The sequence below is a fragment of the Tauraco erythrolophus genome, chromosome 13 (assembly GCF_009769465.1).
Source record: "Tauraco erythrolophus isolate bTauEry1 chromosome 13, bTauEry1.pri, whole genome shotgun sequence".
NCBI lineage: Eukaryota > Metazoa > Chordata > Aves > Musophagiformes > Musophagidae > Tauraco > Tauraco erythrolophus.
Window position 1 is genome coordinate 8,895,178 of NC_141477.1, and position 13,954 is coordinate 8,909,131.

Here is a 13,954-nt window from a genome sequence, read left to right on the forward strand (position 1 = left end):
TCACCCCCTATGAAATATCAAAGCAGGGTGGATGCTGTAGGATTGCAGCCGCGCAGAGTGAGCTGGGAACTGAAGATGGGAGGGTGCCTCCTGGGTCACTGCTTTGCGGGTGATTTTTTTGCAACGTACTGCCGTGCACTCCTGTTCATAAAGCTGCAGCTTTCCCCTTTCCATAGCGTTGGGGAAGTCTTCTGCTCCTCACCCCATTTCAAACTGCTCTAGCACCTGGCTGGTGCTATCAACTTTTTCCTAATTTTCTTCCTGAAGAGGACCAGCAGTGCTAGGACAGCCAGGATCTGCTGATAAGCCTCAGGACTAAGTGTGGAGGTCTTGGCACCTACCACCAAGTGTCACGGGAAGAGATTTTTTTTTCATCATAGAAACAACTAAGCTGCTAAACTGGGACATCCTTCAGAGCTCTGTCTCGGTGTGAGATGATGTTTAGTTCCCGCTTCCCCCCCGCAACTTTTTTGTTACGCAAGGACTGCACCATCTGGATGGCAGATGATACCTTTACATTTGTCTGTTTTCAGTTTTCCTACTATAAATCATCTGATTTAGCTGGTTTCTGTTGCTTGAGTTTTTCCCAGTGTTTGAACTAGCTCTGCTTTAAAGCCAGGCTGCCCCGATAGGGAGCTTTCTGCTGGGGCTCCTGCTCCCGCTGCGCCTTCCAAATATACACACACACGTATATATGTATATGCTCTGAAGCATCTGAATCAGATTCTCCCACCACCGCAAACAGCTTTCTTCATCAGGTCTCCTTTTGCTCAGCCAAACAGGCTCCTTGCAGACAAAAGGGGGGTAAAGATGACAAAAGAGGGGTAAAGCAATGTCTGAGTGAACATTGCTGGCCAGCCAAAATCCAACACTGAGCTCCATCAACTGCAGAAAATTGTCCTTCTGTTTTTCTAACCAGTTTTCTTCCCTACTGAAGAGAAACGGTCGTCTTTCTGAAGTTGTCAGAAACACAATGGATTTTTATCTGTCATCTCTTTCCCTAAGAAAAGAGAGTTTAATAATCTGCTGATGTTAGGAGCAAAGCCAGCCTGATTATGTTGTAAGGTTTTTTGTTTTCTTGTTTATTTTTGTTAAAATCTGTTGCCCCTAGTTTCATGGGCTGCCAACTAGTTTTTGCATCAGAAGATCATGTTCAGTTTCTCCATAGCCCTTGTGCTGAGATGGGCCTTGCAATAATAAGGTCCTCAGCGTATGCGTGGTACCAGGTTTTCCTTGTGTACGTTCATCTCTGTTCAGTCCTGTCATCCTCTCTGCCATGAAATCGGTTTCCAGACCACCAGCAGATGAGATGTGGAGGCCATCCATATCTCCAGCTGTTTGTATTGGATGACTTCTCTCTTCCTTGGGGCTGTGTGGGTATGTCTCCTCCTTCAGCAGGTTCTTAGATCATAACCCATTTAGAGCGCTCTCCGTAAACGCCTTACAAGGAGTCTCAAGTGCATTGCTTAAAACACCAGAGACTCCTTCTATTTTGTCAGCATATCTCTGATCACGTCTTAGTTTTCCATTTTCATGTGTGGCTAATTAACACTTAAACTTGCTCTTGAGGGAGCTTCTCTGTTCAGTGCTTTAGACGGACCCACTACGTGGTCAACGCTAGGACGTGGTGCCTGGAGCTGATGCTCCTCAGACCAGCTGGGTGGAAGTGGTTTCAGTGAACGTTTTGAAGCCGTGCCAGAGAGTGAATCAAACATGAATGACCATGAGTCACTTTGGAAAATAGCCCTGTCGAGGGTGCAGGGAGTGACGTGCCTGCTGCAGATAGCTCCGCTTGCGTGCCCAGCGGTTGCACGTTGGCTTCAAGGGTCCTCCTGGCTCGTCCTCAGCTGCGGGGCTGCAGCTGCCACCTCCTTCGGGTGCGAGGAACGGCGTTATTTAGCGTGGTGGCTCCTGAGTATAAATGAACCTGGGTATCTGTCATGTAAATACTGTGTTGCATAAGTTCAATGTAAGATAAAGGAGCACGGTCTCTGCCAGAGAGCCCTGCTGGGCGATTGTCCAGGAGGAGCTGAGCTGTGGCGCGGTGGAGGAGGAGGGCACAGTTCCGACGGGTTTGGTGCGGGGATAGCGGCTTGCATCCCATCATGACGGCTTTTTCCCAAGAAATCCCAGCATCATCTCCTTCAGCATGTGATTGCAGCGGGGCTTGGGTAGTGCAGCCTTGTGTTACACCTTTCGGCTTGGTTGCTTTTTACCTCCTTCCCTGAACTTGAGTGCTGCGTGTCCCCTGGGGGTACCTGTCCTCAGAGCCCAGGGAGGGATCCCACAATACACAGATGTGTTGTAGTGCAGGTAATGTTTTGCAGAGATGGGAAGTGTCCATGCCCCCTGGAGTGGCATGTACCCCCAAGGAAGTGAGCCAGACCCCTTCGTCTGCTCCCCACATCCCTGGACCCCATAAGCGGGGAGCTCTGACCGGATGGCAGTGACTGACCCAATCACATCTCCTCTGCACAGTTCTGTTCCCACCTGCCAGAGGGTAAATGTGTGGGGTTTTGTGCTTTAGTGACCGAGGGCTAATTTTCTTCTCTTTTCCTCTTTTTCTCTTTTAAAGGTGAACCCCACACCGCAGGGTACGCAAGCACTGCTGAAGATGATGTACTGCCCGCACTGCCGAGGTCTGATATCGGTGAAGCCTTGTTACAACTACTGCTTTAACGTCATGAGAGGCTGCTTGGCCAACCAAGGGGACTTGGACACCGAGTGGAACATCTTTATTGGTAAGGCAATATGGATTAAAGCTGCGTATAAGTATATGCTGATGCTGCGTCTCCCACCTGAAGGGCTTTTGTGAGTGGCTGTGCTGAGCTATAGCAGGTTTTTTGGGTGTCCGCAATGGGTATCTTTTCTATCCACATCTTTGTTTACAACACACCTTTTGCAGTTTATGTTAATTTCTAAATAAATGAGGCTTTTGTTGTGCCAGTGACCTCTATTGCAGCACGCTTTAGGAGAATGGAGCTGCCATGTGTGCTTTGTAGGCTTGGAGTGTCTCTTCTTGCTGGAGCAAGCGTGTGTGCAAGCTGTTTTTTCCATTCAACTTACACATTGTTGTCACCATATAGCTCTCCTCCCTGAAGCCAGTTTTCTTGCTCAGCAGTCTGGGAGCCTGCCTGGCAGCCAGGGTGAGCTTTGGGAAAAGCTGTAGGCCTGTACTTTACATTTAAAAAAATTGAATGGGACGTGTGTCTGAATCTGTTTTTAAACAGCTCATTTGGCGCTTGGCCACCATCCTTTTGAAACGTCAATAGGCCTTACGTGACGCTTTTGCCATCCTCTTCCTACTGTTTGTTATTTCTCTTCTGTGCTTCTAAAGGGTATTATTTGATATATGAAATTTAGACCGAAACGTTAAATTCTACCTTGGGTCAGGGCTTAGCAGAATTGGTGATGCATCTTGTTTTGGGGGCACAGACAATAGATAATGTTAAATGTTCTCATTTGTGCTCCTTTTCCAGGAGGCTTGATTTATCTGTGAACGAGCATCCTTTGGGAGCAGTGGCTTCACTCCAGTTAATGTGTGATGAAGTGCACATGTGAAGTATCTGCCACCACTGACAAGGCTGCAGTACTCTTCCCATCCCACTTGTGGAAAAAAAAAAAAAAAAGACGACTGTTAGAAAGAAAAGATTTTCCCTTTCATTAAGCTGTGAGATTAAAAAAAAGGGAAATTGCTGATAATTGGCATTTCAGACTAGATTTAAATGTTAGAATTTGTTTTCCCGTGTTTCGTGCACGGGCTTTTCACTTCACTGCCTGTGCCAACTGGATGTGTGCAGGGTGTTATTTTCAGAAGGCTTTTTTTTGCCTGGGTATTCCATATAGGGAGTTAAATGTGACACTAAATTGGGTTTCCAAGTCATTCTCTGGGAGGCTGACACTCCCCCCATCCCTCCCAGCCGTCTTTCTCATGAGAATATTAAGTATTTCAGCTACAATTGTTGCTGAAATAGCTCAAAGCCAGGAGACTTGCAAACATCTAGTCCAAGTAGAAAAGAGGAATCCCATGAAAGGGAAGGGCATAATGCCAGAAAACAGACAAAAGCACAAGCAGCTAATTGCTGTAGGTGGTATGCAGCTAAAAATGAACCTCGGGGGGAAGCCAGCGAGCCCTGTCACACGAGACTGATCAGGGACTGCATACAATAATTAAGATTATTAAACAAGACAAAATAAATAGATGTGATTCCAGGTTGGAAGCAAAGCTTTCTTCTTGTAGTGCTTCCTCCCCAAGGGGCTTTTTGCCCACTCATTACTTAAGTATGGTATTAAGCCTCGTTACATTTATTGGCAGTATTTGCTTGGTTCTTGTGCTCTGGGTTGATTCTTGCAGTGGAGTACGGATACTGAAAACTTAAGCTGTGCTTTCTTTAGATAGTTTAATAACTGAACAGTTGCTGCTTACGCTCCAGATTTTGGTTTCTTTCTCAATTTGCCACGTGATGCGAATTAAATTAAATAGATCTAGTGTTCGGGGCAGGGCATATGTCACAAATACGGGGTGTGTGTGTGTGTGTGTGTTAAAAAGTTTAAATAAATAAATAAACCCCCCCAGAATCCCTCCAAAACCACCCCACAAAGAAAAACCAAAACTACCCACCTGCGTGAGCTCGATGCTGGTTTGTGTCGCGGGTTTCAGTACTAAGTTATGGCAATGATTTATTAGGTGTCAAAACCAGATTTTGAACCTAGCCAAATAATGTAAAGATAGTTAAATGGGCGAGCTTGCAACAGATTCTGCAAGTATATATGAATTTGGGTGCATGTGCGTACAAAATACGCATGCACGTGTCAGTGGCTCTATATGTAAATCACTTATGTAAAGTTTTTCTAAACCAGGATGTAAAGTTTGTTGTTTTTTTGAGACAAGAACACTTTATACTTCCTTACTTCTGTGACTACGATTTAAAGCTGCGATGTATGAAATAGTGACTGAATTGTACTCTTTTCTCCGTTTAACTATCTTTAAATTATTTTGCCCTCTATTCCTGACACAATTGTACACCAATTAGACAGGGCAATACTTTGTTTCAAACAAGCTATTGGGGGGGTTGGAGCTTTCCTGAATGAACAGTGTTAATCTCCAGTGCCTTTTCATGATTTTTTTTTTTCTCCCCTCCCTACAAAGGTTTACTTTGCTCAAAGATGTCGAATCCCAACTCCATATACATATCTGGAGTACTACTTTGTGTGCAAAGAATTTTTTTTTCCCTCTTTAAAAAAAAAAGATTGTTGTTAATGAATGGTCAAGGTCTTTTCCCCTCCTTCCCTCCCCTTTTAAATCAGATCTTGGGGTTAAGACTGAAAACTGCCTTTTGTTCTTCAAGTCAGACAGTGAGGCTGAAGATGTGGGTTTCTGATTATTGGTGGCACAATGCGAAAGAATTGCTTTCCTTCATGAGAGCGAGGTGCTTTGTCGCCAAGGATTGTCTCAATGCCAGTAGCAAGGACAAATGTATGCAGGAGGAAAAGGGTCTTTAAGGGATGGCGCTATATGGTGTGGGTTGGGTCCTGTCCCCCCCCAAATCCACTTCTATCTCCCCATCACAGGGAGGAGAGACAGTCTTTGTCATGCTGTGTGCTTGTAATAAATGGCCAGGGTACATTTTTCACTCTGCCAGGTTGTTTTTTTTTTTTGTGAGGCAGATCTGAGTCACCTCACCGTGGCTTATAAATATCAATTATTTTGCACCAGAGCTGGGGCAGAATAATTGATATTTATAATCAACTCCTCTCGCCCAATAGTGGGAAAATCTTTTGGGGAGACAAGTTGCACCGAAGCTCCATTTCTGGTTTTAGTGCGGCGTGCCTCCCCTCTCGACGCGCTAGCATTGTCTTGAACCTCAGCCAACCCTATTAATGTCAAACGTGGCTGCCAGAGGGAATCGCTGCTCGCCACGACCGCTGGTGGGAACACCAGCCAGCTCCTGGTGGGAGGTAAAAATTTGCAGGAAGCCCCCAAAATCAAATCTCTGGATGAGGTAGAGCCCCCCACCGCCCCGCTTCTTTTTTTTTCTCTCTTTTTTTTTTTTTTTTTCCTTTTTAATGAAAGTTTATTTCATTTAACACTCCTTACCAGTATCTATCCCAGCTCCTCAAGAGCTCCAGTTGAATATATTCTCCAAGGGCAATTATTACTTTCCTTATCTTTTCTTGCCAGCTTTGGCAGCTCTGCTGGAGGCCGAATGCATTTTCTCTACCGGCAGTCAAAGCAGAGGCTGCATTCCTGGGCTGTGATACATGTAACGCCATGGCACCCCCGCTAACAAAGGACCCAATTCGCTCTACATTCCCATGGTCTTGTGGATGGCCTGCCCGGCTCAAAGTTTACAAAGACGCCAAACAGCCAGAAGAATTGGGGTTTATGTTTCCTTTCAGTCTTTCACAAACACTTTATTGATCTGCGGCCTTTCCTGGCCGCTCGGAGAATTAAGTAGCTGCAAAATGGAATGATTTTTCTTTTTTTTTTTTAAAAAAAAAAAAAAAAAAACCACAACAAAACCCTATGCATTTTGTGTGTTTTATTATCTGTCTATTCATAATATTTTTATTTGAAATGAGCGGCTTCCTGCAAACTGTGCCGGGATGTTCCTTATGCGCGTGAAAAACCCCAAAAGCTTTGACAATGATGAACACATTTAAGTTGTGCTCCACTTGTTTACAAAAGTCTCCATTTGGTAGCACATCAAAAGCATTTTTCTCCCCTCCGGCACAATGGTATATTCATGCTAGCAGTCATTACTCAGAGATTTGAAGCATCACTTTATTGGAGCCCACCACAATACAGTCTAAGACTCTTTGTTTCATTTGTTATTACCTTCTTTTTTTTTTCTCCTTTTTTTTAAAATGCATTTGGTTCAGACTTGTTTGTAGTCCCTGATGGCTAAATTCCAGCCATGCCTTGCACCAGCTCTGTCATTGATGCTGGTGGTTCGTGCCGGTGGAGCGAGGGGTTTTCCTGGGGGCTCCAGCTCCTCCCGGGGTTCACTCCCTAAACACCCGCACCGTGGTGGAGCTGCGTGACTCCCAGCTGACGTTTTAGGATGAGCTGATCGACTGACTGACTTTTAACTAATGCCCAGCAAATCTTTAGGATATTGAATTGTCTTTAAAAAGTGGATTTACAGACTAGGAAGGCATCTGCAGTTCATGTAGGGGTTTTGGTGTTGGATGGTGATGATGATGATCATTAATATTAATATATTTATTATTTGTTAATTTAAATGCACAAGTAGCTTAACTGTATATTTGTCATCAGTTTGTGGGTTTTTTTAGTGTAGTTTAATATGACTTGGGCACCAAGGCAGAGCTATTACTAAATTGTTCAGTACGTGGAATATCTTTGTAGGGCTTTAAAAGGTAGCCAGAGCCCACAGAAGTTTTCTGCTTGTTGAAAGTGCCTTCTGCACTTAGAAGGAGGGTGAATGTCACAAGAAACACTTTTCAAGAGAAATTAATAGACTGACTGTGAAATGCCCGTTTCTCCTTAATGGAAGGGAACAGGCGTATCCTTGGGAGCAGGGAGGAGCTCCTCGAGAGAGGGTTTCCCTGAGGCCAGAGTGACTGTCGTGCCCTGGCCTCCCACGTCACACAGGCTAGGAAAAGTGGAAGAATTAAATGCAACTGGAAAATGATGAGTTTGTTGCAGGACATCACGAAGTGGCACAGGAGTGGAGACCAGCAAACAGGGTGCTCCAGGGTTGAGGGACTGCAGTGAAACTGAGGGTTGTGATGGGCAAGAAGAGATGACTGCTTAGCACCAGCCGTGTACCTGGAGGCACTTTCTAGAGCAGAACCAGAGAGAAGGCTGAAACGCAATGCAGGGTGAAAGCCTTAGTGCCAATAATAATTTCCCAAAGGAAGTAATGGATGTTCAGTAGCTGCTGTGTTTAATGATGCATTTGATGAGGACGTGCGTGTCGGCACAGGAGGAGTGGCCCGGTGTTGGCTGAGGGACTTTTCCATCTCCACTTGCTTAGAGTTGTGCCAAATATATCATTAGTTACTCTGGTTTTGTGCAGTCTCCCTCGTGCAAATTGTCCGCACAATGCCAGAAGGTGCGATCCCTTGGGTTCCCTGGGCACAGGAAAGCCTGGAGCTTTCCATAAGGGAGAGATGGTAGCGATGATCATCTCGGGCCCTTTCACATTGGTGTCTTGTGTTCAGGACCAGCATGAGGAGGCCGGTGGCTTCGAAAGCGGTCTCAAAAAACAAATGACAGAAGGCAGCCTTTAATAAATGAGCATGGAAAGGAGGGTGTTAGCAATGCTTGTTCCGATGGGAGGAGCCGATTACAGGCTGCCTGTTGGCAGACTGCGTTGGCTCTCCCTTGTTTAATGTAGCTTTTGAAGTATGTGAGCCTGTGGCTTGGTGCTGGCAGCCTGTAAGTGCCTGGTGAAGTTGTAGGCTCTGGGAACGGAGCAAAATGTTTCCTGGAGCCGTGCGCTGGTCAGAAGCCATGTTGCGGAGGTTAATGTCTGTGTCCTCGATCTGTTGTCCTTGTTTTCTGTTATTCTTGAAGCTCCTCCATTAACAGCCTTCGTTTCTCTCCTTGTGTTAGATTCGATGCTGCTGGTAGCAGAGAGGCTGGAGGGTCCCTTCAACATCGAGTCAGTCATGGACCCCATTGATGTGAAGATTTCAGATGCAATCATGAACATGCAGGAGAACAGCATGCAGGTGTCTCAGAAGGTAAGTGGGCCAACAGGACACTTGGGCTTTATTTATCCCATGTGTTTTATGTCCCTGTTCTCATCAATATGTTTTTTCTTTGATGCCCTTTCAAGTATACATAAAGCCGACGTATTATTTTGGGCAGGGGCTGGGTTGGAGCCTGGAGAAGGGAGGCTTTTGTGACCTCTCCTTTCAGAAAACCCTTTCCTTTTGCATAGGTTTTCCAGGGGTGCGGCCAGCCAAAAACGCTTGCCCAGGGCCGGACCGCTCGCTCCGTCTCTGAAAGCGGTTTCAGCGCTCGTTTCAGACCCTACAACCCGGAGGAGCGGCCGACGACAGCAGCCGGCACCAGTTTGGACCGACTGGTGAGTGCCTGGTGCCGCCGGTGCTGCGCAGGTGCTTCGCACCCGTGCACCGCAGCATATAATTTTCCATTTGTAATTTATAGGGTTTTTTAATATTCCTTGGCTGTCTGAAACTCTGAGGGGTGTAATCTGCCCATGGCTCTAGACATGAATTACCTCAACGCTTCTGTGTCAGAAAAGTGCCTGTTTTAAAGGCTTGGCTTATGAGTAATATGTGTTTGAGGAGCGGTGTTTAATTTTGTATTAAAAAAGTAAATCAACCATCAAAACACGCAGCCTCGAGATCTGGCCTATACACGTCTGTTGTGATAAAAAATACCTTTCCAGCTTCACTTTTAATGAGTGTTTGGTATTCTGGATTGTGTCCTGTGTTTCTTTTTTTCTTTTCTTTAATAGGTTACTGATGTGAAAGAGAAGCTGAAGCAAGCCAAAAAATTTTGGTCATCTCTCCCTGGCAACATTTGCAACGATGAAAAGATGTCTGTAGGCACTGTCAATGAGAACGAGTGCTGGAACGGGAGTGCCAAGAGCAGGTTTGGCGATGCTGCTGCCTCCGGTTAACTCTCTCCTTCTTTCCCCAGCCTTTCCCAGTGTGCCAGCCCTGAGCCCCAAACCCCCAAACCCTCTTCTACAGGAGTGACCCCAGCTCCCCCACGACAGGCTACTGCTGTTACCCCCTTTTTTTGTGTTGTTTTTGGTTTTGTGTTGGGTTTTTTTTGTAGATGGGAGAGCTTGAAGGCAAAGCTAAAGGGTTGTCCAAGCTCTACGTGGTGGTTTGTTTTCAAGGAGGGAACGGAGTCTGGATACCCAGATATGGCATCTCTCCTTGGAGTTAAACCAGCCTCTTAATGGTTGCTCATGGGTTTGGGGAGGTGACTTGTGCAAAATCCTGTATCACGGCCATGGAGCGGGGATGCTCCTGTTGTCTGACAGCGCTGTTGCCCCAGCACCCCAAACTGGTGTTTCTGTTGCTGGGTTCCTTGTTGAGCAAGGGCAGGGAGATGGAAGCTAGTGAAAGGTCCTCTTCTGTGCTGCTGAGGTTCAGTGGCACAAGGGGGCCTGTGGTTTTCATGCACACTTTTTATGGAAAAATAGTTACAAAACTTTTTTTTTCTTTTTTTTTTTTTTTCTTTCTTGTAAGGAAGAAATTACCAACACATGAGTAAGCCAAAGGTTTTCTGTCATATGGTTTATGTAACTGTTTAACTTTTATTTTAGAAATAGAAATATTTTTTTTCTCTTTGCTTGCTGAGGAAATAAGCAAAATCCAAGATTTTGCATTAAAAAATAAATAAATAGGTGTCCAGGATTCTCCAGCAGTTTTTCTGAGTAATAGCAGTTTTTGCCCTTGATATTTTTGCGGCGCAGGACTGAGCCATACCGCATAAATTTTGCACTGTTTTGTGTGTGCCTGAAACTCTGCCTCACTTGGCCACGGTGATGGTTTGAGTCTCTGCAGCAAGAAATGGCTCTGCCCTCATGAGGGCTTGTTTATCAGCAGCTCACACCGGGCTTTTCACAGCAGATTTCCCTGGTGCATGCGAGGACCAGCACCAGGAAGGAGGGGAGATGGAGACTTGGCAGCACAGGGCAAGGAGACGGGACGAGGCTGGGCATCCTGTGCGGGTTGTGCAAGATATTTATTTTTTTTTGCTGTTACTGTTTTCTCTGTGGTTGCAATAAGCTAAAAGTTCAGTGGTCTTCCATGTTTTGGTTTCTCTCTGACTTCTTTGAAACATATAATACTGATCAGAAATAATAACAAAACTAATAATAATTAGTAAAAAAAACCCTCCCATATACAAGACAGGGTTTGAGCATGGCCTTTCAGATTTATACTTATATGTCACTGCCTGGTCTCCAGGATCAGTAGATTGTGCTAAAGGCTTTTCTCTTTCTCCTGATACTGATGTTGACATCATAACTAAGAAAAGGAATGTTTTCCTCTGTTAAACAGTAATTTTTCTTGCGAGTCAGGTAATTGGAGGAGGGGAAAGAAGTGTCATATCCCCGCTCTATAAGGTGATACTCCAGATACTTGTTTCAGGAGACGTGTTCTGTTGAGTTTTGTTGCTCAGCCTCTCTTTTAAACCAACAGGCCATATGTGTGTTCAGACCTGAGCACTCACACCTCCTCAGGCTGAGCAGCTCGGCTCTTCTCTGCTTTGATGAGGTTACATTACCTCATCTTCAACATCAGATGTTTCTTCTGCTGGGGTTATTAGGGAAATTGTATCTCATGTCTGCGTGGTGAGCTGTACACGTTTAATATCCCAGCTTGATGGTTAAGGTGCATTATACAAAGCCAGAATGACACTTTTGCCTCCAACAGTTATACAGGTTTCTCTGGGGTCACTATGACCCCAAAGGTTGTTTTCCCGAAAGTGTCATCTAACTGGGCATCAAGGCATCTCAGCAGCTTGTTTTGCTCTGTTGCCTGCAGTGAGCTGATTTATGCTGCTGTAAGCCATTATTATTGTAAACCCCAGATCTTCATTCTCTTTTCAAGTTGAGGAGAAAATTCTCTTTCCCCTGCCTTTGTGACACAGGATATATGAAAACAGTGTTTAATTCCACATACTGCTCAGTTTGCAGGGAGGGAAGGTGGGGTAAGAAGCCAGAGGAGGGCTTTGTGAGAGTTAGCACGTGGGAAGATTACGTTGGGCTCAGAATATTACCCAGGCTGGAAATGGGGGTGGCATTGGCGAGTTCCCACGCTGTCACCCTTCAGCGCGGGACCCCGCTGAGCTGCGGCTCCAGTACCAGCAGGAACGGTTTCTTTTCAGGTACGACTTTGCGGTGACAGGAAACGGCTTAGCAAGTCAAGTGAATAACCCGGAGGTAGAAGTTGATATTACCAAGCCAGACATGGTGATTCGCCGGCAAATCATGGCTCTGCGGGTGATGACCAACAAGCTGAAGAACGCGTACAGTGGGAATGATGTCGACTTCATTGACATAAGTATGTTTGCTGTTGTTTGCCTTCTGCTTTTTCTTTCTCCCTTTTTAATTGGATTTCATGCTAACGTGGGGTAGCTGGTTAAGCTTCGGCTGTGAGTAAGCGTGTTAGTAAAGAGGGTGGGAACCGGCACCTCCGACAGGCTGTGCGAGGAGGGATGTTCCCATAGAATCATAGAACAGTTTGGGTTGGAAGGGACTGTTAAAGGTCAGCTAGTCCAACCTCCCCTGCAGTGAACAGGGACATCTTCAACTAGATCAGATTGCTCAGAGTCCCGTCCAACTTGAACTTGAATGTTTCCAGGAATAGGGCATCTACAACCTCTCTGAGCAACCTGTGTCAGCATTTCATCACCCTCACTGTAAAAAATGTCTTCTCTATATCTAGTCTGAATCTACCTTTTTTTAGTTTAAAACCATTACTCCTTGTCCTGTGGATTTCAACCCTACTGAAAGTTTATCCCTGTCTTTGTCATAAGCCCCCTTTGAGTACTGGAAGGCTGCTAGAAGGTCTCCCCAGAGCTTTCTCTTCTCAAGGCTGAACAGCTCCAACTCTCTCAGCCTGTGTTCGTAGGAGAGATGCTCCAGCCCTCGGATCATCTCTGTGGCCCTCCTCTGGACCTGCTCCAACAGTTCCATGTCCTTCTTATGTTGGGGGCCCCAGAACCGAAGGCAGCACTGCAGGGGGGGTCTCACGAGAGCAGAGCAGAGGGGCAGAATCACCTCCCTTGACCTGCTGCCCACGCTTCTTGTGATGCAGCCCAGGACACGGTTGGCTTTCTGGGCTGCACGTGCACATTGCCGGCTCATGTTGAGCTTCTCATCAACCAGCACGGATGGGTGGGATGAACAGCATGCAGAAGTCGTAAGCGTGGTCCTCTGGTTAATGCATCTCATACACATCGAAACATCCTCGCACTGGCTTTTTTTCCCCTCCCCGCTGCCTTCTGCGAGCGAAGCCTCGCGCTGCAGATGGCAGGGGAGGACAGCACGTGTGTTTGTCTCCCGCAGGTGAGGAGAGCAGCGGGGAGGAGAGCGGCAGCGGCTGCGAGCTCCAGCAGTGCTCCCCAGAGTTCGAGTTCAATGCCACCGAAGTCACTGGGAACTCCAACAAGAGCGATAAGAATGTGAACACTTCTGCCGCTACCAGGAGCAGTTTATCACAAGCAGCCTTGCTCCTTAGCATTTTGTTCTTGGCCGTGCAAAGACAATGGAGATAATTGTGCAGCATAGGGGGGGGGAAAAGACTTTTATTATCAAAGTTAGAAGGCACCTGCTTTCACTTTTATACCATCTAGGGACTTCGCTTTTTAAGTTAATGGACAACAGTGTACAGTTTTTACTATGTTGCCACTGGTTTTAAGATACTGATTATTTTTTTTCTCCCTTGCTATTCTGGGAATAACAGGAACAGGGACTACCAGTCTGTCCCGTTCACCAAGAGTTCGTGTTAGAGGTGGATAACAAAAATGTATATACAAGCCTGTAGTTAGCTCTGCATTTGTGTCTTTATCACTTCTTTTTTTGTTGTTTTTTAAATTTATTTTATTTTACCGTATTTCTTACGAAAACAAAAAAAACCCAGGGTCTTCTCTTGGCCTGTAACAAGTATGTGTTTCTGAAATGAGAAATGTCTGTACAGAAGCAGGTTTTATTTATCATGTTATCTTACGGGGAGAAAATAATTGCCCAACGAGCAGAAAACATGTTTCATGTAGTTAACTTCCCGTTTATCCACATTATGTTAGTTGCCTTATCTGGGAAGAAGTGGAAGTAATTTGTCTTTATTATGCGGTAAAGCAGAAGGTGAAGGCAGAGCCGGTCAGTGTGCCAAGTGCCCCGTTTGCAGAGGGCGTTAGTGCCAGGAGCAGGTCGTACTTTCTTTACAGGAGGCTTGGTTAAATTGGAAGAGACTACAGAGAATTCCAGTTCCGCAG

At 45.7% G+C, this 13,954-nt stretch overlaps 1 protein-coding gene across 1 annotated transcript in view; it reads left to right on the forward strand.

Moving 5' to 3' along the window:
- The window catches only part of GPC4 (glypican 4), a 67,721-nt gene extending 54,196 nt beyond the window's left edge, over nt 1-13,525 (forward strand). Inside the window, exons 4-9 of the mRNA XM_086619469.1 lie at nt 2,576-2,741; nt 8,582-8,712; nt 8,913-9,059; nt 9,456-9,592; nt 11,846-12,021; nt 13,029-13,525. Of these exons, the coding sequence (XP_086475595.1) occupies nt 2,576-2,741; nt 8,582-8,712; nt 8,913-9,059; nt 9,456-9,592; nt 11,846-12,021; nt 13,029-13,237 (966 nt within the window). The 3' untranslated portion in view covers nt 13,238-13,525. The remainder of the gene's footprint in view (nt 1-2,575; nt 2,742-8,581; nt 8,713-8,912; nt 9,060-9,455; nt 9,593-11,845; nt 12,022-13,028) is intronic.
- The last annotated feature ends 429 nt before the right edge of the window (nt 13,526-13,954 follow it).